At 38.3% G+C, this 23,703-nt stretch overlaps 1 protein-coding gene across 1 annotated transcript; it reads left to right on the plus strand.

Moving 5' to 3' along the window:
- The first annotated feature begins 5,128 nt into the window (after positions 1–5,128).
- LOC128530470 (receptor-type tyrosine-protein phosphatase beta-like) lies at positions 5,129–21,712 on the plus strand. Its single transcript, XM_053504434.1, has 11 exons — positions 5,129–5,195; positions 12,711–12,873; positions 13,133–13,232; positions 13,419–13,509; positions 13,867–13,943; positions 15,734–15,868; positions 18,178–18,300; positions 19,294–19,454; positions 19,615–19,750; positions 19,837–19,901; positions 20,441–21,712. The coding sequence occupies exons 2-11, from the start codon at positions 12,869–12,871 to the stop codon at positions 20,709–20,711; spliced, it is 1,164 nt and encodes a 387-aa protein (XP_053360409.1). The 5' UTR covers positions 5,129–5,195; positions 12,711–12,868; the 3' UTR covers positions 20,712–21,712.
- Positions 21,713–23,703: the final 1,991 nt, after the last annotated feature.

Here is a 23,703-nt window from a genome sequence, read left to right on the forward strand (position 1 = left end):
AAGAACAGCTTGTGCTCCGATGCCCTGTCCTGCTGTGGTGAACGGTGGTCTTGCCTTGGTACAGAACAAAATCTAAGACCACGCAATTTGGTGTGACCAAGACAAACACCTTCAGTCCAGTTGGGTATGGTTTGCCTGGAACATACTGGCGAACAGGGCAGCGGCCAGTAAATGAAGTCCTTTGCTCGTCAATGGACAGTTTTTGTGCTCTTGGAAGACTCAAACATCCTTTCCTCACTTTGTTCAGAAGGAGCCTGACCTTCTACAAGAGGTCTCTTCTTTTTTTCCTCATCCGAAACATCCAGGTCATTGATGATCTTAATAGATTGTCTTAGCTTGTACAACCGATTTCTGGTCATGAATTCTGCAACTATTTGAACTCTGGTGTTTGAGACCCAATACATCTGAATATTTGGATAAGCAAGACAGGCCATGTAGATAGAACTTTTCAAAAAATGTCTTCAGCTCTTCAGGGGTGGTGTTAAGTGGTGCTCCTGCCACAAGCACCTCACGCTGGTTTGTAAACATAGCCATTTCTTTGTACACAAAGTCATCAATGTACTGTTCAAAATATTGCATTGGGTTCCAGTTATTGTGTGTAGGGGCATCACTGCTGTGAATGATTGGAGGATCATCCAGTTAGGGGGTTAATCTTAAAAAAACAAGAAGGAAAAGAAAATGTGTCTCTAAAAACATTATTAGATTTATCAGAATATATAATTCTTGTGACTAACTATACATAAAAAGTAAAAACCTATACTGTAGTTACTGTTAATAGTGATATATATTTAGACTACAATGACAGGGTGTACATTATGGTCTTGGCCCAGAGGAGATGACGACCAGATGTGGATGGTTGTTCTATCGCCAACTCTTCTGTCTCTGTTTGTTCTGTCTGAACTTCATCATCTGTGCTTTTTGACTCCTCTGACTCTGCCTCAAACTCTGCATTTTCATCTTCCTCATCTGACTGTCCACTAAGGAGGACATTTTATGTCACTTATCATGGAAAAACATTCATACATTACATTAGAAAATTTATTAAATTGTTTTTTAGAGATTCATTGAAAATAAAAGAACATTTCAAGATAAAATTTTATCAATAAAAAAGATTACGCACTTACTTTTCTTCTTTCCATAAAATGTCCTGGTGGTAATAGATGCCATTTTCCTAAAGGAAGAAGAGAAAATTCCCAAAGCCCCACCCCTATAAATCGGGTATCAAAAATTAAATGTCCTGAATGTCCTCTTTAAAACAGAAGAGGAGTTAATTAGGTAGCATGCAGGATATTGGAGATATTCAAGTTTATAAATGTCCTCTAGAGAGGACAATTTTTAACTGTCGGTAGTCAGGAGTCATCCAAACTGGATGATCCTCTAAGCATTTCAATTAGACTCAGACACAACCTTTACTTTAGGCTCGAAACCTATTTTATAACTTAAGCGTTTTAGTTAATACTTTTTCTCTTCAGTAAAGATGCAGATGCATGGGTTTGCTGTCCTACAGTGGCCTCATGCATGTGTTACTTCCTGTTTTTTATGCTGTCTTACCTAGACTTGTCAGAGCTGCAGCTTGCACTCTCTCACAATGTATTTTAATGTTTTTGGTTAAGATCATACTTTATAATCTCTTCTCTCTTTCTGGTAAGTCTCTGGCCTACTCCTACTCCTGTTTTGGCATTTGACAGCAGGTAATGCAAAATAGGAAACAACACCTGTTCCAGTTCCTGACACACTTTAACTGCTGCCCTCCAGACCTGCCTGGTTCACCATGATGAAACTTTCTGCAATTGTGACACACACATTGATGGCCTTAAGAGTTCCACATAAAAAAAAAAAAAACAGTTTACGTCTGAGATTTTTTTTTTCTCACCTAGATGCTATAGACTCATAGCTAAAATTATTCTTGATACTGTAAAGACTGTCATGGTGACACTTTTTGAACAAAGGCAGCCAATTAATATAATCATAAACCATCGTAATGATTTACACACCAACACTGGAACTTGAGACCAGTGATTAAGCCAGATAGCCTATTTTATACCGATTTTGCACAAACACATTCCCTGGATCTGAATCATTTGACATTTTTATACCGCACTTTTTACAAAACGCTACATGCAATTTACATGAACAAGACACTAATGCTAAGCCAGTAAAATATATCTTCATTGATTATGCTGGATTTAGTTTGGTCAAAAGACCTGGCAAAAGTCCCTGACAGTTCCCATATGTTGAGTATTTGTTGGCTGCTTTTCTTTCACTCTGCCATCCAACTCATCCTAGACCATCTCATTTGGGTTTAGGTCATGTGATTATGGAGTCACCACTCCTTCACTCTCCTTTTCGGGTAAATATCCCTTACATAGCCTGGAGGTGTGTTTGAGGTCATTGTCCTGTTAAAAACCAAATCATGGTCCCACTGAGTGCAAAACAAATGGGATTGTATGTTGCTTCAGAATACTTTGGTAGCCATGCTGGTTAAATGTGCCTTAAATTTAAGCAATGCATCACACCTTCTCCACCATGATTAATGATAGGAAGTACACTCAGAGATACAATCTGTTCCCTTTCACAGAGTTCGAAAGCAAAAATCCAAAATCCAGACACATCAGAACATACTGTAGTACAGATTTGGTACTTCTTTGGATTTTAACTCGGCCTATTGCTTATGTTTCTTGGTCCAGGCAAAGTGGTAGCTTTTCTCAAAACAGCCGATATCGAGATATGTCTTATACCTTGTAGTGCATTCAGGTGTAAACTCTAATCTGAGGTCCTGTTAATTGGCAATTGCCGAGGATGTTAACAATAAAGAACTTATCCTCTACAGCAGAACTAACTCTTGGTCTTCTTTTCTTGGGATAGTCCTCATGAGAGCCAGTTTCATGACTCTGTAGCATTTCATGGCTTTTCCAACTACACTTGAAGATATGTTAAAAGTTCTTGCAATTTATATTACCAAGGGCGTTCAAGTCAAACCAGGACTTTTGATTGTGCAGAATAAAAGAAGACAATTATCAAAATAGTGCTTGGATAACATCAAGTTAGAATGTTTTCTTAATACACCGGACCAGTGATTAAGCGTGTGAAAATGGTTTGCAGAGCAGTCAGGACTGTACGGGAGATAAGGCAATAACTCCCACCTGAGTTCCTGTTATATGCAAGTATGTTTGTAAATGATTGTGTGTACAGTTTAGAACAAATGCAAATACCAACTAAATTTATAAAAGATATTAGATGTTAGAGGTGCAATTGTTGGGCACCCCATCCAGAGTGTGCCTTGAGTCCCCTAGGCTAGGCTCCAGGTCTTCCAGGCCTCCCACAACCCTGTACAGGAAAAGATGTATAGAGCATGAGTAAGTGAGTGGACTACTCTGTTCTGCAGCTGGTTCATCGACCACATGTTCTCCACTTTTCAACTCTACTGAGAATTGTTTTTTGACTTAGTTTTGGAAGGTGTTCACCTGTCTGCATGCCCCTTCTACAAGCAATAGTGGAAGCATGTGGTGAAGCTGCTGGAGCATACCAGAGCTAATACAGCATCCCTGAAACAGTGTTAACCCAGGAGGTGCAAGGCCACAATGCTAACCACTACACCAGTGATACACAAGTATCAACTATATTTGAAAATTATTTTTTAACCTTGTACATGCACATATTCACGTGTCTTTTTATAGAAGGAATAACTAAAAATATTTTTAAATGCTCATGCTATAAGGCATTAAAAAGCATTATTTTTATTTGGTATAACTCATTTTATCCATAATACTACATACTGTATTCATTCCTTTATTTGGTCAAAAAAAGAATACCAATGAACCAATTAAACTAATTACACCACTAATGTGCTATTGTAAATGGTAATGTTTGCTGATGTAATTAGAAGGCAGTCTTAAGAATAGTAACATCACTAAACAAGCCTGTCTGGCTGTGTTTTTATGCATCTTATAAAGTTCAACCTACACTTAAAAGTTTGGGATCAGTTTCTAACCCTATGGTTCGTTCCTGATTTTTATTACTCTCTTCATTTTAAAGCAATGCAGAACGCAAAATACGAAATAATCTCCTTTGAACAGGTAATGTTGAGATGTATCTGCTACTCGTGATCTGTAAAGCCTTTATAACAGCTGTAATCTAAGATGCTGTTAATTCGTAATTTTTGAGGCTGGCAACTCTAAGTGACCTTCTCCTCTGTCTTCATGAGAGCCAGTTTCATCATGGTGCTTGAGGGGTTTTGCAAATGCACTTGACGATACTGTTCTTGCAAGAACTATTCCAGCAAAGCTGACCTCCATGCCTTAAGTAGGTATGGAGTAACACTTTATTACCTAATTCCATATGTCTTAATTTATAGTTTGGAAATTCATAGTATTGCTGTAGAATGTAAAAAATACAAGATTTGCATATGATTACAAACTTTTAAGCGGTGTACTGTTCAGTACTTTCTTTAATTTCCCCCCACATTGCAAACCTTCTGTTAGATGCAAGGATTTTGAGCTCTCTGTAGCCAAAGGCTATGCTGTACAGTGCTCCTTCCTAAGCCATCATAGTTTACGGTCGCACCACTCTTGATCATAGTTTACGGTCGCACCACTCTTGGTCAGGTGCATGTTACAATGGGTCACTGGAGTTTATGTGTTGATGTGGGAGCTGTAGCACAAAATTAAATAAAAGGAACAAAAGCACATACACTACGCATGCACATATAAACATTTATCATTCATAAGTTATTTTATAAGTCAAAGCAGCAATTATAAAGGATGAGTTGCAAGTCAAGTCTGAGTTTTATTTAAAAAAAAATTCCAGGCATGAGAATGTAATGTTACGATGATTGGATCCCAAAGTTGTCAAAAAAAAAAAAAAGAAAAATACTTTTTTGAACAAGGCATTTCCCTTGTTTTGAACTATTTTAAATATTCAAATGATCTTCTGAGAGAAATTTGTGTGAGAGTGAGTGAGGGGGGAAGAGAGAGTGAGAGAGAGAGAGAGAGAGAGAGAGAGCGAGAGAGAGAGAGAGAGCGAGAGAGAGAGAGAGAGAGAGAGAGAGAGAAATCCTCAAACAGGATAAACCGGTATGTTGAACTCTTTCTCAGTTGTACTCCAACTTGTTACCGACATACATTCCACATGCAAACACAACATATAAAAGCAATCTGACTGTTCATCAAGAACTTTTTCACCGAGAACATTTAGAGGTAAAGAGATTGTTTTATTTAATATCAAAATGTTGAATTACCTCTGAGAGCTATATGTTCTTAGATCGATTTCTTGTTGATGTTGTTGTAATGTCTACAGTATGTGTATGTGTAGACACTCAGTGTACAGGTATTACGTGGACCTGAAAAGAATGGAATGGCATGATAGTCTGTCTTTAAATTTGAAAAAAAAAAAAAGAAAAGATCAAACTATTTCCTTTTACTGCTGAGGGTAGGACTTGGTTTTGCATTGTTTTATTTAGTTACTGTAACTTTTACGCTAATGGAAGTTCCTCACATAGATAAAAAAAAATGTGTGTGTGTCTTTAGACATACATGTAGATGTTTACTGAACTATTGTTTTATTAGGACCATAGGACACTAAAACACGCAAAAAGACAATTCAGTACATGTATGTGATCATCTTATATCACATAACATGGTGAAAGTATTTTTTAGTGATCCTAATTGTTCAAACACTGCTTTAGAGCCTCTGTTTATTTAGCTCAGGGTTTGGATTGCATTCTACCTCAATTCTTACCCACAAGATTCAACAAATGCATGGGTAAATACTGATTGGCGACAAAGCAAAAAAAAATTATATATATATATATATTTTTTTTTTTTGCACGGTGGCATAGTGATGAGCACAATAGGGTCTAATCTCCTAGCCTCGCACCTGCATGTCTTTAACCTGAGGACACTCACCAACCAAAGGCATGTGGATTTTGCATGTTCTCCCTGTGGTTGGTGGGTTTCATCTGGATGCTCCAGTTTCCTCCCACAGTCCAAAAACATGCAAGGTAGTCTACTTTAAAGTGCCGTTTAAAATTGTCCGTAGTGTGTAGGTAGGAGTGTACGTGGGTACTTATGTGCCCTGTGATAGACTGCCGCCCCATTGGGTACCCTGCCTTGTGCCCTAAGAACCCTGGGATAGGCTCCAGGCCTCCTGTGACCCTGTACAAGAGAAGCAGTATAGAAAATGAGTGAGTGAGTGAAGTATGGTGTTTGCAGCGATGCCAGGTTTCAACTAAATTTTGGGTCCAACTACAATCGCAAAAATGTACAAAATTACCTGAAACTTCTCCACAAATTTCACCATTAAATGTCAAATTAACAATGTGGACACCTGACCAAAAGCCCAACTGTACAATATATGATTTTACTCATCTTTAATATTGACAACGTCCTTTGCTATTATAATAACCTTCACTCTTCTGTAAGGGGCTCTCCAGTAGATCTTTGAATGTGGCTGTTTGTGTTTACCAATTCAGCCACAACATCGGTAGAAAGCTCAGGCAGTCATGTTGGGTTAGAAGCTTTGGTATGTAGTCAGCGGTGCAATTCATTGCAAGGTTGTTCAGTATATTTGAGGTCTGGGCTGTGTACCTGACACATGAGTTCTTCCATGATGAACTTGACAAAGCGTATTTCAAAACTGGATTTAAAAAACTTTGTCACATACACAACCATACACAGTATATGACTGTCCATGACCTAAAATGGAAAGATGGAATAAAATAGGAAGATTTTATTAAAATAAAAAATGCACTAGAGAATACAATTAATGCCCGGTCATGGATTGGCACTCTGTCCAAACTATACCAAGCCTTGTGCCCCAATTCTCCTGGGATAGGCTCCAGGCCCCTTGTGACCTGGTATATACTGTAGGATAAAATTGTATATATGATGAGTAAATATAATTCTAAACTAAAGATAGAATTTCCAATATAGAAATTTGGGTTGAAATATACACATTTATAAAAAAAAAAAAAAGATTTTATATTATATATATATATATATATATATATATATATATATATATATATATTAGAATTTATAAATTGCACAGGATTTACAAAGTGCAAAGTATAGCTGTAAACTAAGGGGTTTAAAATATAAAAGTATAGATGAGTAAAAATATGGTGTGTGGGTTTGACAGCAGTAGGATGATTGGAACATGAAGAATGAAATTAAATTATGTGTGTGTCAGCACCATTGTTATTGTCCATGTTCCACAGTACAAGTTAGCTTTCCGTATGTGTGAATGAACAGTGTGCAAAACACCAACAAGAAATGTGGAAAACACAAGCAGTGTGCAAAGGTGCAACGTAGCAGGTAATGCGCGACATCATGACTTATGATGTGTAAGCGGGAATGTAAAGTGGGTGTGTATGTGTGTGTGTGGGTGTGTGTATGTGGGTGTGTGAGTGGGTGTGAAGGAAACTAAATTAAATCTGATAAGTTCAGTTATTTGTGGTTGAGGAATAGCCTGCGGGAAGAAGGTCCTCCTCCATCTCTTTGTGTTGGCCTTCATGGAGCAGAACCGCTCACAATGGAGAGCACAGTGGATTGCAGGGGTGGCTGAGGTTTTTCACTTCCTGACCTTGGACCAGCACTGCTTTTTGTAGATTGAGTGCAGGTCAGGAAGCTCAGTGTAGATGATGTGCTCAGCTGAGCGCACCACTCTATGTAGAGCTCCTCTGTCCTGCATGGTACGGTGCTGTTCCCAAACCAGGTTGTGATGCTCTCTATGGTGCAGGAGTAAAAGTTCCTTAGCACCCTGGAAGGCAGTCTAATGAATTTCAGTTGGTAAAGACGCTGCCAGGCCTTCTTCACAATGGTGTTGATATGACAGGACCATGAAAGGGCCTCGGTGATGTGAGCACAGAGGTAACAAAGCTGTCCACTATTTCCACTGGGGTCTTGTTAATGACAAGTGTTTCATCTTCTGCTCTGTGCTGAAATCCACCATTGATTAATTTGTATTGCTGATGTTCAGTAGGAGGTTGTTCCCATGACACCATGTCTTCATGATAGAAGTGGTTTGCATGCCTTAGTTCTAGTAAAGGGTACAATGGGCATAGAAATCATGCATAATTATGACATTCGTCACATTTTGTATTTATAGAAATTCATCAAGACATATCAGAATTTTCTGGTACTGTATAAGTCCAAAACAACCTCCATATTGGCAAAAGACAAAACAAGAAAGAAAAAAAAAAAAAAACACATAAATAGTCCTGTGAATTATGTGGCACCAACTGGTGGAACATAAAAATAGTTTCTTCAAGGAAGATGAGTATTCATAATATACATTCATATACAGTACATTCTGAACACTTTGTTAAGAATACTTGTACACTTACCTGTTGATGCACTTATCTAATCAAGCAATCATGTGGCAACAGTTCAATGCATACCATTATGCAGGTACATGCCAGCAGCTTTGGGTAATGTTCATATCAACCATCAAAATGGGGAGAAAAATGTGAAAAATCTCAATGATTTAGCATGATTGTTGGTAAAGGACTGGTTTGAATATTTCTATAAACTACTGAGCACCACAGTTTTAATAGATATATGCAGCAAGCAGCAGCTCTGCAGACAGAAACAAAGAATGCAATACACATTTAACCTTGAGGTGGATGGGCTACAACAGCAGAAGACCACATCAGGTTCCACTTCTGTCAGCCGAGAACAGAAATCTGAGGCTGCAAGTCGAAGAATGGTTTGATAAATTAAAATTTTTGGTGCGCTACAAAGAGGGTAGTGTCAGAGTTTGGCAACAAACAGCATGAGTCTGTTGAACCAACCTGCCTTAGATCAACAGTCCAAGCTAATAGAGGTGGTGTAGCGGCGTGGGGAATGTTTTCTCTGTCAATAGTAGCAGTCAATTATCCCATAAATTCCACAGCCTGTTTGAGTATTGCTGAATATTTCTTCATGGCCACAATTTACCCATATTCTAATGCCTACAGTAGTTCCAGCATGATCATGAACCATGTTACAAAGCAAAGGTTGTCTCAAAGTGATTTCCCAAAAGTCAATGAGTTCAATGTTCTTCACCGCACTGCAACAGCATTGGGATGTGGTAGAATGGGAGATTCACAACGCGAAAGTGCATCTGAGAAATCCACAACGCGAAAGTGCATCTGAGAAATCCACAGGAACTAAATGATGTCAATGTGTACAGTACCAGAATCTCAAAGAAATGTGGAAATTGGGGCCTCCGAGTGGCGCGGTGGTAAAAGTATTTACCCTATCATTCGGGGATCGCTGGTTCGATCCCCGAGTGATGCTGTTACCTCTCACAGCCGGAGGCCTAGAGAGAGCTGATTGGCCAAGCTCTGGGGATGGATAAGAGGTACCTTATGCTCCCACATTAATCACGGCTCTACGTTTAATCATGGGTGCCTGTGAGCTCGCACACGCGGAAGGAGCGGCTAGTGCTTTCCTCCGAGTGTGTTACTCCGCCCCTAATGGAGCGTGAGCAAGCAGTTCGAAAAGATGCGGCCGGCTGGCGTCATGCTGTTCGGAGGAAACACGTGATAGTCTTCGGCCCTCCCGGCTGAATGGTAGTAGTAGCCTTAATGTGGGAGCCCCCTAGTGACAGGGAGGAACTGGCCACGACTAAATTAGGGAGAAAATCAGAAAAAAATAAAAAATTTGGAGATTATGCTTTTTAAATAATGTATGTTTTAAGAGCATAGGAAAGCCTTACCCTGTATTAGTATGGTATTTATAATAATGTGCTCAGTGAATATATTTTGGTTTGTGTGCTAAAATGAATTACAGAATACAAACTGTAAAACAGACCACCAATCAATCAACAAGTAATAATAATAAAAAAATAAATTTTCAATTTAATCATAATATATGTAATAAATACACTTACTTTCCACTTAATTGGGAACACTTGTACATCTGCACATTCAGGTAGTTTGCTAATTAGCCAACCATGTGGTAGCAGCCCATTGCAAAATTATGCAGATACAGATCAAAAGTTCAGGTAAGGTTCACATTCGACATGTGAAAGTGTGATCTTTGTGACTTTGATTATGGCATTGTTATTGGTACCAGATGGATTTGAATTTTTAGAAACTGCCAAAAGTTTACACAGAATTGTGCGACAGACAAATACTAACGAGTGTGAGACAGTTCTGTGACTTTGTTGATTAGAGGTCAGATGAAAATTGGTTCAAACTGACAAAAAAGCTACAGTAACTCAGATAACCACAGTCCAAGTACGGTGACCAGAAAATAATAACTATTTACAAACAAGGTGAGCAGAAAAGCATCTTAGCAAGCACAAAAGCTTAACTTTGAGATGGTTGGTCTCTAACAGCAGAAGCCCATATTGGGTTCCACTCCTGTCAGCCAGGAACAAGGATGTAGGCTCTCATTGGCACAGGCTCACCCAAACTCGGCAGTTAAATTCAAGAATCTTCAACTGTTCAGTTTGGGTGAGCCTGTGTCCACAGCAGCCTCACATTCCTGTTCCAGCATCTCCAACCAACTCCAGTTGCATCACCAATTTTCTGGCACCAACAGCCACTCCATGGTTAAAGTTACAGAGATGCCATTTCCCCCTATTCTGATGTTCGAGGTGAACATTAAGCTCCTCACCCGAATAATTATACACACTATGCTGCTGCCACATGATTGGCTGATTAATGATGATCGGTGTTCTTAATAAAATTGTACAGTATATACACTTTCCATCACACCCACCATCATGAAGTGCTTTGAGCGGCTCGTCATGAGACACATCAAGACCCTGCTGCCCTCCTCACTGGACCCACTGCAGTTTGCGTATCATCCTAACCGCTCAACGGACGATGCCATCTCCACTACACTACATCTTGCCCTCACACACTTGGAAAGGAAAGACACATATGTTCGAATGCTGTACATAGATTTCAGCTCAGCATTCAACACTATCATCCCCCAACAACTGATTGGGAAGCTGAACCTGTTGGGCCTGAACACCTCCCTCTGCAACTGGATCCTGGACTTTCTGACCGGTAGGCCTCAGTCAGTACGGATCGGAAACTGCACCTCCAGCACCACCACACTGAGCACTGGGGCCCCACAAGGCTGCGTGCTCAGTCCCCTGCTGTTCACACTGCTGACTCACGACTGTGTAGCAACACACAGTTCGAACCACATCATTAAGTTCGCTGATGACACGACCGTGGTGGGTCTCATTAGCAAGAACGACGAGTCAGCGTACAGAGAGGAAGTGCAGAGGCTAACGGACTGGTGTAAAGACAACAACCTGTCTCTTAATGTTGACAAGACAAAGGAGATGGTTGTTGACTTTAGGAGGACACGAGGCGACCATTCTCCGCTGAGCATCAACGGCTCCTCTGTGGGAATCGTCGAAAACATCAAATTCCTGGGTGTCCACCTAGAGAAGGACCTCAGCTGGTCCCTCAACACCAGCTCCCTACACAAGAAAGCCCAACAGCGTCTCTTCTTTCTGAGAAGACTGAGAAAGGCCCAGCTTCCACCACCGAACCTGACCACCTTCTATAGAGGAACTATCGAGAGCATTCTGAGCGGCTGCATCACTGTCTGGTTTGGGAATTGTGCTATATCGGATCGCAAAACCCTACAGCGGATAGTGAGGACAGCGGAGAAGATCATCGGGGTCTCTCTCCCCTCTATTGAAGACATCCACACCACACGCTGCATCCGCAAAGCCACCAGCATTGTGGCTGATCGGACACACCCCTCTCACACACACTTCACACTCCTGCCATCTGGAAAAAGGTACCGAAGCATTCGGGCACACACATCCAGACTGTGCAACAGCTTTTTTTCCACAAGCCATCCGTCTCCTCAACAAAAAGGGACTGGACTGATAAACACACACACACACACACAGACACATTAACACAAACATTATCACACAGCTTAACTCAACTACCTCAAAATATTGGGACTGGACTGACTAATCAACACAAGTGCAGACACACTGACCTACACCACCAAATTATCGTACACACCAACCTGTAAATGTTTCACTGTTTATCTTTTGCACAATGATCACTACTGGACTAATTTTTGCACTAATTCCTCAATTCTTGCTGCTGTTTTTAAAGAATGTTTACGTTTACCCACTACCTCAACACCATATTTTATGTTCTGTAACTGTTACGTTTACCCACTACCTCAACACCATATTTTTATGTTCTGTTATGTCGTGGTTGCGCACTGTCACTTTGTTGTTGCTCTTGTTTGCACATTTGCACGTGCACTTTATGTTGTCTGTTAAAATAGTTATACTTAGCTAGTTAGTTTTTGTTAATTTATGTTGTAATTTATGTTAGGTCTCTCTGTCCTGTCTCTGCTAGCCAGTTAACTAGGCCTCTTGGTTAGCTAGTTTAGTGTCTCTGTTAATTTATGTTGTAAATTTATGTTGCATGTAGAACCTTGGTCCTGGAGGAACGTTGTTTCGTTTCACTGTGTACTAACTGTATATGGTTGTAATGACAATAAAGCCTACTTGAACTTGAACTACTTGAACTTGAACTACTTGAACTTGAACCACTTGGGCATACTGTATTTGTGCAAATGAGAATTGAATAGGCAGATATTGATTCAGCTGCAAAAACAAGGTTCTATGAATTAAACTGTTTTAAAAGGATCTCAAGTTACATTAAATGTGTTTACATATAAAAATCCTGAATCAGCTCATAATTTTAACACTCTGCATCTGATGAATAGTGACGGAGCCTCATGACTTCAGCAGGCGATTTGGCCTCTGATCCAAGACCATAAGGCCACATTGCTGCATTTTGGATTCATCCTCAGCTCTTCCAAGCAGTGACACTTTTACCACTTTGTGTGCAAACTGGTTGGACTCAAGTGAAAGCTAGTCAAAAATGAGGTAAGATGGTGTGAGCATAAATTCTGTCCATGATAAATAGCCAATGTTTGCCAATGAGATGTCCTCAATTCTACTCATTTCACTATATATCTGTTCTTCTTTTTTATGTTATGATGTCCACAATAGGCCTTTAAGAACAAGTACAAACTGGTGCTTCAAATAGAAAAGACTACTGTTTTAGCAAAATAATTATACAGGATGTAGACAATTTCGAAGTAGACGGACTCTCAGATGTTTTATACTTCTGCATATTTTGCAGGATAAGAACATATCCAAGAGCACACATTCTGCAGACATTCCAGAGGCATTGTGAGACTCTTGCAGCCAATGGAAATGCAGGATATCAAGAGGAATTTGAGGTGAATCTTAACTTACCAGTAAATGACTTATCTGCCAATCACAGCACAGATACAGTTCAAGAGCTTTAGTCATTGTTAAATCAAACATTTGAATAGAGAAAATGTCATCTATGTTACTTTAAAATGTGATCTCTGTGTTTGGTTAAGTATAATGTTTCTTCCTTTGACATAATTCTGTTTTCTTAGGAGCTGAGTGACACTGCAAAGGAATTCTCATGCAGGGCTGGAGAACTTGATGCCAATAAAAACAAAAACAGATATCCTTTTATTTTACCCTGTAAGTACTTATAACTCATACTCAACACCTTCAATCAGCCAAATAAAGGAATCCCCATATACGTTTATCCATCCAGAAACCTCTGTAGTCCAACTAGGGACCATGGATGCTAATGGTGATTACTATTGCACTTATTGCACATTATTTTATGACTGCGGTAAGACTGGTCAACATTCACACACTCATTCACACACTAAGGGCAATTTGGGAACACTAATTAGCCTAATCTGTATGTGTTTCGACTGTGGGAGAAAATCAGAGCACCAGGAGGAAACCCACCAAGCACGGGAAGAACATGCAAACGCCATGCACGCAGACCCTGTAAACTTCCAAACATGTTGACTTTTTGTCTTTCAGATGACCACTGCAGAGTTAAGCTGTCTTTGTTAGAGTCACAGCCACACTCAGACTACATCAATGCCAGCTATGTGCCTGTAAGTAAAGCAATTGGGTTCAGTTACATTTTTTGTATGGTATTCCTAAAACAAAAAAAATCATATTAATCATATTATCCACAGTCGTAAGGACATAAATGACTTATTATGATTTTACACAGATCAGTCTTAACACTAAAAACACACCCAGACGAATCGAATAACATTGATTATATTTAATATACCAGTAAATTGGTGACAGGATCATGGGCAGCCAAGGCTGACACATGTCCACTTAGACCTAAGGTTAGCCCATCCAGTCTGATCCTACAGAAAAGCCAAGGCAGTACAAATTGCTTTAAAAAGTTGATGCTGGCCATGATAGAAAAACAACAGAACACCCAGTGCACCACAGTTTACCATGCATGGGTGTTTTGTTGTTTTTCTATCATGGCCAGGCAAAGGCTGCCGACGCAGCCTCCAAACTGCCCAGATCTCAATCCAATTAAACACCCTTGGGATAGCCAGATAAAAAAGTCTGATCCACAGAGGCCCACCCCAGTCAAAATATCCACCGCCAATGTCCTGGTGCCAGACAACACAGCACACCCTCAGGAGCCAGAACTGCCCTTGGAACACAAAGCAAACTTAAAACCTATGGTTTTAATGTTAATGGTGTTAATGTTGATCAGTGTGGTATGAATCTTTTATGAAATAGTAATGGAATAATGGTAACGAATTTTGAAGTAAGAAATAAAGGAAGAAACAAACACTTCAATTTAGACTAGAGCTGTACTACCCCGCGAGTTTAAATCCAAACCAGATGTTCCTGTAGGCTTTGAGTAGCTGTATCAGTCCATGCTACTATATGGGTAACAAAAATATATTCAGCATATACATTATACACTGTCCCTCCACTTAATTAGATAGATTAATCCCCTTAATCCTGGGTTAGCAGCACAGGTCAGAAACTTCAGTTAAGGTTCACATTAAACATAAAAATGGGGTAAAATATTTGACCTTTACCATGGCCTAGCTGGAATATTTTAGAATGTGCTGTCACATTATTTAGAATGTGTGAAGAATGGTATTATAAACAAACAAAAAAGCATAGAAAATGGCAGTTGTGGAAGCAGAAACAACTTGACAGAAAAGCTACTGTACTGCAAAATTAACAACAATGGTGAGCAAAAGCAGAAATAATATTTCAGAAGGCGCAAACCCTGATGAGGACGGTACAACAGCAGAAAACCATATTGTTTTCCACTTCTGACAGCCACAACAGCACCAGACCCAGAAATTAAACATTGAAAATCAATCTCTGGTCTTTTTATGCTCACTTTACAGTATGTAAACTAAAGGTGCTGCTGTGAGTAAAATTTCAAAAGATAGGCAATTGCTAAAATACTTAAAGGAGTCTTTTTTTTTATTATTTTTTATTTTTACTTATAGTCATGCCAGTGTCAAAGTCACTGAACCTATTATCTCACGTCTGCATGATTTCATGCATTGCACTTCATGTTTCCACTTGATTGGCTGACTGGGAAATTGCATTAGAGAAGCAGAAGTATTAAAGTATTAAGCAGAAGTAAAGCTGTTCCTATTAAAGTGACTGGTGAGAGAACAAAATAGATGTTGTATATTTTGCATATACTATATGAATTTGAGAACATACAGTACATGTATAATCAGAGCACTTAAACAAATGTTGGTTATTCTAGTATTAGTAATTTAATTATATTTATTTAGCATTTAGTAATTAATTTCAAGAAAAGAATCTGTATTTGACATTTTTTTTCAAAATCTCTTCAAATCACTGTATATAACTGTACAATTATGTGTTTCTATAGGGCGGCAGTACAGAACATGACTTCATCTGTACCCAGGCTCCGTTGCCATCAACTATGGCTGATTTCTGGCGGATGATCTGGGAGCAAAACGTGCAGGTTATCGTCATGGTGACATCACTAAAAGAGTATGGAAAGGTGTGAAAACAGATCTGTTAGTATGAGAATTGAGTTGTAAACTGGTTTAAGGTTTCTCAAGAGTAGGTATGAATTGAATGAACACAATCAAACAAACAAAAGGCTTGCTTAAACAAATATTGTAGGTATTACACCTTTAGGGATAAGAATGTGTCCGAGTCCTATATTCTATTGGGACTGCTGCTTCATAACATGCTCTAATGCAGCCTTTGTTATATTAGGTACCAAAAAAGATCCTGACCATTCTCTGTTGTGGCGGATCATAAAAGACCAAAAGTTTACTTAGGTACTGAGGTAAGGAGACCAAGCTGTTGCATTATAATAATCCAAGAGGTTACTAGAGCACAAACTCATTTTATTTTGCCATTGAGTCATTACGCATGTTGTGAGGGCTCTAATGCTGGAAACTATTATATGCTTATTACAAATAACTTTTCTGAAGACTACCGTCGGACCTCTATATTTTGAAACAAAGACATTTTCCTCTCCACACCACTACGCTGAATTTTAAACACTCAAAATGTGAGTGAAGTCCAGACTTTCAGCTTTAAGTATGTAATTAACCAATCAGTAACTTTTTACACACACACATTTAGGAGTCATAAATATTGGAACAAACACAAGGATTGCCTTTAATACTTTGCAGTCAGTTGCTGCCTGAAGTCTGGAAACTATTGACATGACCAAATGCTGAGTTTCCTCCCTGAGGACGATTTGCAAGTATTTTACCGCAGCTCAGTTGGTGCTTATTTTTGGATCTTTTTTCAACCAGCACGCTCTGTTGGGGTAAGAGGAGGTGACTGACATAACCAATAAGGAATATCCCAATTAATTGCCTCGAGAAATACTTGGAGAGTTTCTCTGTACATTTTCAGTCGGTAAACATCTGCAATATTAAGCAGCGTCCTATCAGTTTTGCAGCATTTGGCTAAATTTTACAAGAGAGAATAGTTTTATACACTTTAGAATTGATTCTGCCACTTTTATCAAAAGTCAGGTCAATAATAAATACCAGTGACGTAGTTTTATTGGCAGCCATACACACTTTTGCCATAACACCACCTCCAACAAGTTAACAGATGATGTGGTATACTTTGAAACAAAGACATTTTCCTCTGTACACCACTACGTGATACGCACTATGTATCATGAGCTGTTCATTTCTGTCATTTTCTCTTGCCATCATTCTGGTACAGGTTAATGTTGGTTGCATCATTAAAAATATTTTTTTTGAAAATAAGGTTTTAGGCAAAGTCTAATCTCCCCTTTTTTTATTGAGTATTACTAGTGATTTGCACGTTGTTGTGAACTGTCTATATTTACTTCAAAAATCTATCGCTTAGCTGTTGGAGTTTTTGCCTTGGGTAGAGGTGACTGGGTTCTTCCTTCCTATGGCGGAGTTCTGTGCTCCCCAATTGTATTCATCTATGAGGTCTTCAAGGTCTTCGAGGCCTTCTGCTGTTGAGCTTTCCAGTTAATTCCTTCTTTTTAAGAATGTTCCAAATTGTTGTACTGGCTACTACCACTGTTTCTCCTATCTCTCTAATGTTTTTTTTTTTTTTTCAGCCTAATGGCCTCCTTCACTTGTTTAGACACCTCATGTTGAGGCTGCCAACTGCAATTGTAATACTCTTCCACTTCCAGGCTTTTTATCTGCTTGTTTAGTCAAAAAGTAATGAGGGAATAGGCAACACCTGGCCATGCATTTGCCTGTTAGCCATTTGTTTCTTTATTTATAAAAAAAAAAACCCAATTGGAAAAAGTGCTTCCTGAAAGGCTAATGGCACACTTGTGTCAATCCCCTTAAAATATAGACTTGAGTTTGCTAATAGCTTGAGCATTTTACTCTTAATGTGATACAAAAGCCAAATTCCCAAAAATTTATGATTGTTGTCTGACTGTACGTGGTGGCCGGGTACATCAGAAATGGACAGGACTCAGAGTACAGGGACATGGTAACTTTGTGGGGTGCAGGAAAACTTTCAAGAAAGGGATGGAGGGATTCACTTCTTCAACAAGATAATAACCCTAAACAAATGTTAGAAGATGTTGTTGATCTGATTGGGGTTATGTGGCAAGACTTGAAAACTGCTGTTCACAAATCCAAAAAAAATCCTATAAATTTTAAACTTTTTTTGCATAAACATGAGCAAAAACGTCAGGAACTTGATGTTAGAAGGTTGTAGTGATGCTCCTCGGGGGGGAAAAAAAAAGTACAAGGGTTAAGAAATAGAAATGAATATAAGTGTCATTTAATTTTAGATGAAGATATATGTATTTTACTTCATTTTGATTGTGTGCATGTCCAGGTGCTATGTAATCAGTACTGGCCTCCTGAGAGAGGCACAGGCTGTTATGGGGCTCTGCAAGTCACCACTGTTTCTCGTCATCGTGGTCCAGACTGCTACATCACCACCATCCACCTACGACAGGTGAGCCATAAAGGACAAAGGCAATTAAGCAATATTACACTCAAGGTTGTACTATTGTGCTGAATATCGGCACAGCTGTGATGCGGATGTAGGCAGGAGGGTGTAGCCCAACTAAAAAAATATCACAGCCATGCTGATTTTCAGCACAACAAAATGACATCGAGTGTGATATTGCTTTTATACAACAGTTTAACAAACATCATTTATCAACTACTAATCAACTGTTTGTCTATTAATAACCAGTTATTTTGCTCTGCCAACACATAACCTTGCATGATGTGGAACTTTGCTGGTGAAACTAACTACGACTGGCAGAGCTGGCAAAAGACAATTATTGACTGATAGTTAGTATAACTAACAGAGGTAAAAAGTAGTTTTAAATTCTTTATAAGTACTATGTACTTATAAAGAGTAAGCAGAATAAACCATGAAGGTGGAGGATAGCCCTAAGAAACCTAAGAGATTCACTTTATATTTTCACTTTTTCATTCTGCTTTAGAATATCAGCTAACCTCAGGGTGTGAAGGTTGAATCACAAATAGCATAAAACGGAAAGCTACTGTGCTAGGGAGTACATTCCCTTGTTCCACAAACCAAGTTGTGCCCTTGATCAGAGGTTAGACAGGAATCTCGGATTCAGCCTTTGTATTAGATGCTAGATAGTTTTTTAGCTTACTATCTTGCCAGTTTAGGGGCAATTGGTAATAACTTTAAAGATATAGGAGTTAAAGTATTGTTTAAGTGAAATTATCAGCTGTGTTTTCTTCCTGAAAGTGCTTTTGTGTCTGGTTTTGAACGTGGGTTTTGGCAGGCAGCTGCTCTCCCCGCATTACTAAAATGTCTCAGTGATGTTACTATCTATTATCACCACTCCTGAAATGCTTCTCGTCCAATCAGATTACTCGGTCAGGACTAACTATTGTAAAATCATAACTACTGTATACAATGCATTTTTATCGCCATTAATTATCATTGTGCTCGTGTGTGTTTCAGCATGGCAGCCCTACAGATAGACACATAACACATTACTATTACCCTGGCTGGCTGGATCAGGGTGTTCCGAAGAATCACACCTCTCTTGTCAAATTTACTGATCATGTACGGAGGCAGCTGGATGATGCTCCAAACTTAGGCCCCACAGTCGTCCACTGCAGGTCTAAAGATACAAAATACCCACACATATGCACATGCAACACATACACACATGATGAATCATTTAAAATTTGACCCCAGTAATGTTTCAGTGTTGAAGTTGAGATTTTGCTGAAACTATTATTAAATTGTTTGTTTTTGCATGTGAATTTGTGCATTTAGTGCAGGGATAGGTCGCTCTGGAACATTTGTAGCAATACTGTGGTTGATACAGCTCTGTGCAAGGGGAATTCTGCCTGATGTACGTCTCGCTGTCCGAGACTTGCGCAGACACAGAGTGTTGATGGTGCAAAATGTGGTAAGAGTGCTTACCCACAATCTGACAGATTAACATACACATGCACAAATTGTGAGTCAACCTTGCAAAATGTGTGTTATTTTTAGGAGCAATATATACTTGTGCATCAGTGTATTCTTCACTGGCTAGGTGGCAACACGGAGAGACCAAGGTAAGAAACTCATGGGATTGGTGTTGGAACTGGATTATACCCAATTCTATTTATAGAATATTATCCAGGAGTACTACTTTTGACTGGTATCATTTTGTCTACATAAAGCCAATTTTTTTAAGTGAACTTAAGTAAAATTCAAGTAGGTTTTCCCAGGATACTTTATGTAGCAGATATACTATCAATGCATTAGAACGATACTTGTAAATGTACTAGTTTAGTACTTACTAACTAAATTGGCACACTTTGTAGTTTATAAAATTATATTTTAGGTGTAAAAGAAGTACATTTCGAGTATATACCTACAGTACTACACATTTAAGTTTCATCTTGTACTGCAACTGTACTGTGATTTATAAATAACAATGTATTAGTTATGTACTTTAAACCAGTGTTCAGTTTCTAAAATGAGACTTTAAAAATAGTACAGTACTCCAGTCTTATTAGCATGAACAAACACATATACCTTAATACAAAAAGACACAACTTGCACAGCCTTTTGTAGAAACTATTACTTATTGACATTTTTCTACCAACAGAACACAGAATGTTGTGTCTTTTAAGATAGAAAAGCCACAAAAACACAGGCAATCAAAGAGGGATCCAGAGAACCGGAGGAGAAATTCTGACCATACACATCAGCCGAAGGTCTCTCCCTCCTCTCTTCAAGCTTCACACACTCCCCAGCCTCAGCACACAGCATGGCAATCCCTACGGGATTCTCTGCACGCTTTCAACCCTGGAAAACTCCTGCAGAGGTTTAGGCCACCATCTTCTCAAAACAACTCACAACTGGAAACACAACTGTAAAGCAGATACACACCAAGGGCTTTTATTAGTGTTATTGTTAGAGCAGTGTTTAACACCTAACTGAATTGCTGATTATGTCTTGTTTCGCCTGAAACGTGTCATGCCCAGCAGATAGCTGTTAGCCAGAAAGCAGGATAATCAAAAGAAATTTCTCTAAATAACAGTTCTACATTTTTAAAAGTGTAGTTAGTCAAAATAATGGACAGGAAATATGCATAGTTTTAGAAGTATTCAATTTCCAGATTTTATGCCAGAATTGTAGTGGATCAGTTTTCTGCCAATATTACTTGGTAAGTGTTGGATCCAGTAATGTTGTTCCGGGCTTTGACAGATTTAAGAATTTTGTGTAAATGTGAAGCAGAACTATTCACACAAGAAAAACTTCATTTTTGTCTCGAATGTAAAACTGAGCGATGCAGCAATGGTTCTTCTTAACATGCTGGTGCTAAAAACAGTCTGGTTCAAGTTTATAAGATTTGCAACATGAGGTAACATGTATGTATATAAATCTTCCCAAGATGTTTAATACAGCAATTGAGAATAATTTGATATTTTTATATTTATAAAAACATCAAGTGTAAATAAGTTTCTGTTCTGTACAGCCTTTGAAATGTTGTACATACAGTATATGTGCGTGTGATTTTTACTTTTGTTTCAGCCTTTGTTTATAGGCACTTAAAAAAGTGTTTATAAAAATGTTACATACAATGTTACACTCATTTATCAAGTTGGACATGAACTATTTTAGGAGCATGAGCAAATTTGTGTCCCATTAAACCTCATGAGTTTAGGACACATCCAAATTAATAAATTGGCTTGGGATTGTATATAAACTATAGTTTATATAAAATTTTAATTACATAACTATACATACAGTATATTACATATGCGTTTATACTGTGTATTTAACCCTGATAACATATTGTAAATTATACATTTAAATAGCCAAAATATGTATAATTTAAGAAAATCAATTTTACACCACATTGTGCACACTGTGATCCAAGTTTTTTTTAAATTATTATTTTATGGAGAAAAGAAATTTTGCACATATTAATTTCTTACAAAATGCATTTCTGTCATATAAATAAAAGATTGATTTCATACAAAAAAATGTGTCCATCAGCACCCAAAATTAAAGTTTCAGACGACGTAAAAAATAATATGAAGTCAACATAAGCCCACGATACACCTTCTTGCACATCCGGCAAGTCCAGCTGCAGCCAAACGTCCTTCAATAGTCCAATGACTTTTGGGGTGTAACCATAGAATATCTGCATTTTCTGTACAATTTCTCAAATGATGCCTTCAAACTAGTCTGTCTTGTCTTGGCGTTGTCGCTGTTCTCCTTCCAGAACCTGGAGCAGTGAAACCAGTTGTTCAGAATGTCTTCCAGAGCCTGACAAATCCAAACCGTCTGGCGAAGTTTGTTTAGCTTGCACAAACTTGGATGAAAGAAAATGCACATCCAGAATACTTTTCTAAGTTTTGATACCAAGATATGCCAGCTGGATATAATCACATGGCAAATTTTATGCACATGTACAGCATCCCTTAAGAAGACCTGAGTTATGCTGTCCACATAAAGCAATGCTCTACGGAGCATGGCAGTAACTTACCCCTATCTATATTCTCAATATAACAAGGTATAACTAATTCATAGATTTATAGAATTTATAGAAATCTTGGATGAAAACAATATCTTGTTTAAGATTTTTAAAGTAAACTAAATCAAAACTGTAGAGCTTTATAATTTTCCTAATTTGTTGTTACAGAGTGGATTCAGTCAAGTTTACTGAATATAGGACATGGGAAAAGGGCCACCAGAGTTTCAGTGTCACAGCCATGAAGATTATTTGTGTATGCTATACAGAAGGGCATGAAAATGAAGCTTACATTTGAGCCTTTGGGAGCACAGTAAACAGTAAGAAGAGACAGTATAAGAAAATGATGACATGATAATAAAAACAAGCACGGATAAAGAGTGGTGATAAAATCAGTCATGGCACCACTGCATCAAATAACAGTTTGACACATATTAAACACATTTAATGCACCATGTCACAAAGCTTAAATCATTTCAAATTGGTTTCTTGAACATGACAATGAGTTCACTGTACTAAAATGGCCCCCACAGACACCAGATCTCAACCCAATAGAGCATCTTTGGGATGTGGTGGAACGGGAGCTTCGTGCCCTGAATGTGCATCCCACAAATCTCCATCAACTGCAAGATGCTATCCTATCAATATGGGCCAACATTTCTAAAGAATGCTTTCAGCACCTTGTTGAATCAATGCCATGTAGAATTAAGGCAGTTCTGAAGGCGAAAGGGGTTCAAACACCGAATTAGTGTGGTGTTCCTAATAATCCTTTAGGTAAGTGTAAGGAGCTGTTTTTTTAATGGTCATTGTCTACTGCTGTATTGCAGGCACAGATCCATGCCACTTTTTATGATTTTAATAAATGAAATCACCATTTAAAAACTTAATTTTGTATTTACTCTAGTTATCTTTGTGTAATATTAACACTTGTTTAATAATCTCAATCATTTGGGTATGACAAATATGCAGGAAATAAAAAAAATCAGTGCTGAAAAAAATATAGCCTGGCTGTATATGTGAATAATAAAATAATGTGTATGGCTGCAAATTAATCATTTGTTTAGGGCAGTTTTTGTAAACAGTTGTTTAGGCGTTATAGAAAAAAAAAAAAGCAAAGCAATATTTTTATCCAGATGGTCTTTAGTTTTACACCCACCTTTACTCAAAATTAATATTTATACCATATAAGAATGCAAATTCTGGGATATTTAAAATTTTGCCTACTTGATATGAAACAAATATCTTTCCAAATTTCTTGACATTTTACAACTTGCGTGTCTAAGGTAGAAACTGAAGTGTGTGCAAGGGCAAAGCACATGAAAAACATTTAGTCATCTCAGATTTATCTCAACATATGAGATCCTTTAATCGCACATTTTGAGTGACAA

The sequence above is a fragment of the Clarias gariepinus genome, chromosome 9, assembly GCF_024256425.1.
Source record: "Clarias gariepinus isolate MV-2021 ecotype Netherlands chromosome 9, CGAR_prim_01v2, whole genome shotgun sequence".
NCBI lineage: Eukaryota > Metazoa > Chordata > Actinopteri > Siluriformes > Clariidae > Clarias > Clarias gariepinus.

Bases quoted from the DNA above. Each gene is read 5' to 3' on its own strand.
- LOC128530470 (XM_053504434.1), top strand. The intron at 13,944-15,733 runs GTAAGTAAAGCA...GTGTTTCTATAG, and splicing joins TCAATGCCAGCTATGTGCCT to GGCGGCAGTACAGAACATGA. The intron at 19,902-20,440 runs GTAAGAAACTCA...TTCTACCAACAG, and splicing joins GGCAACACGGAGAGACCAAG to AACACAGAATGTTGTGTCTT.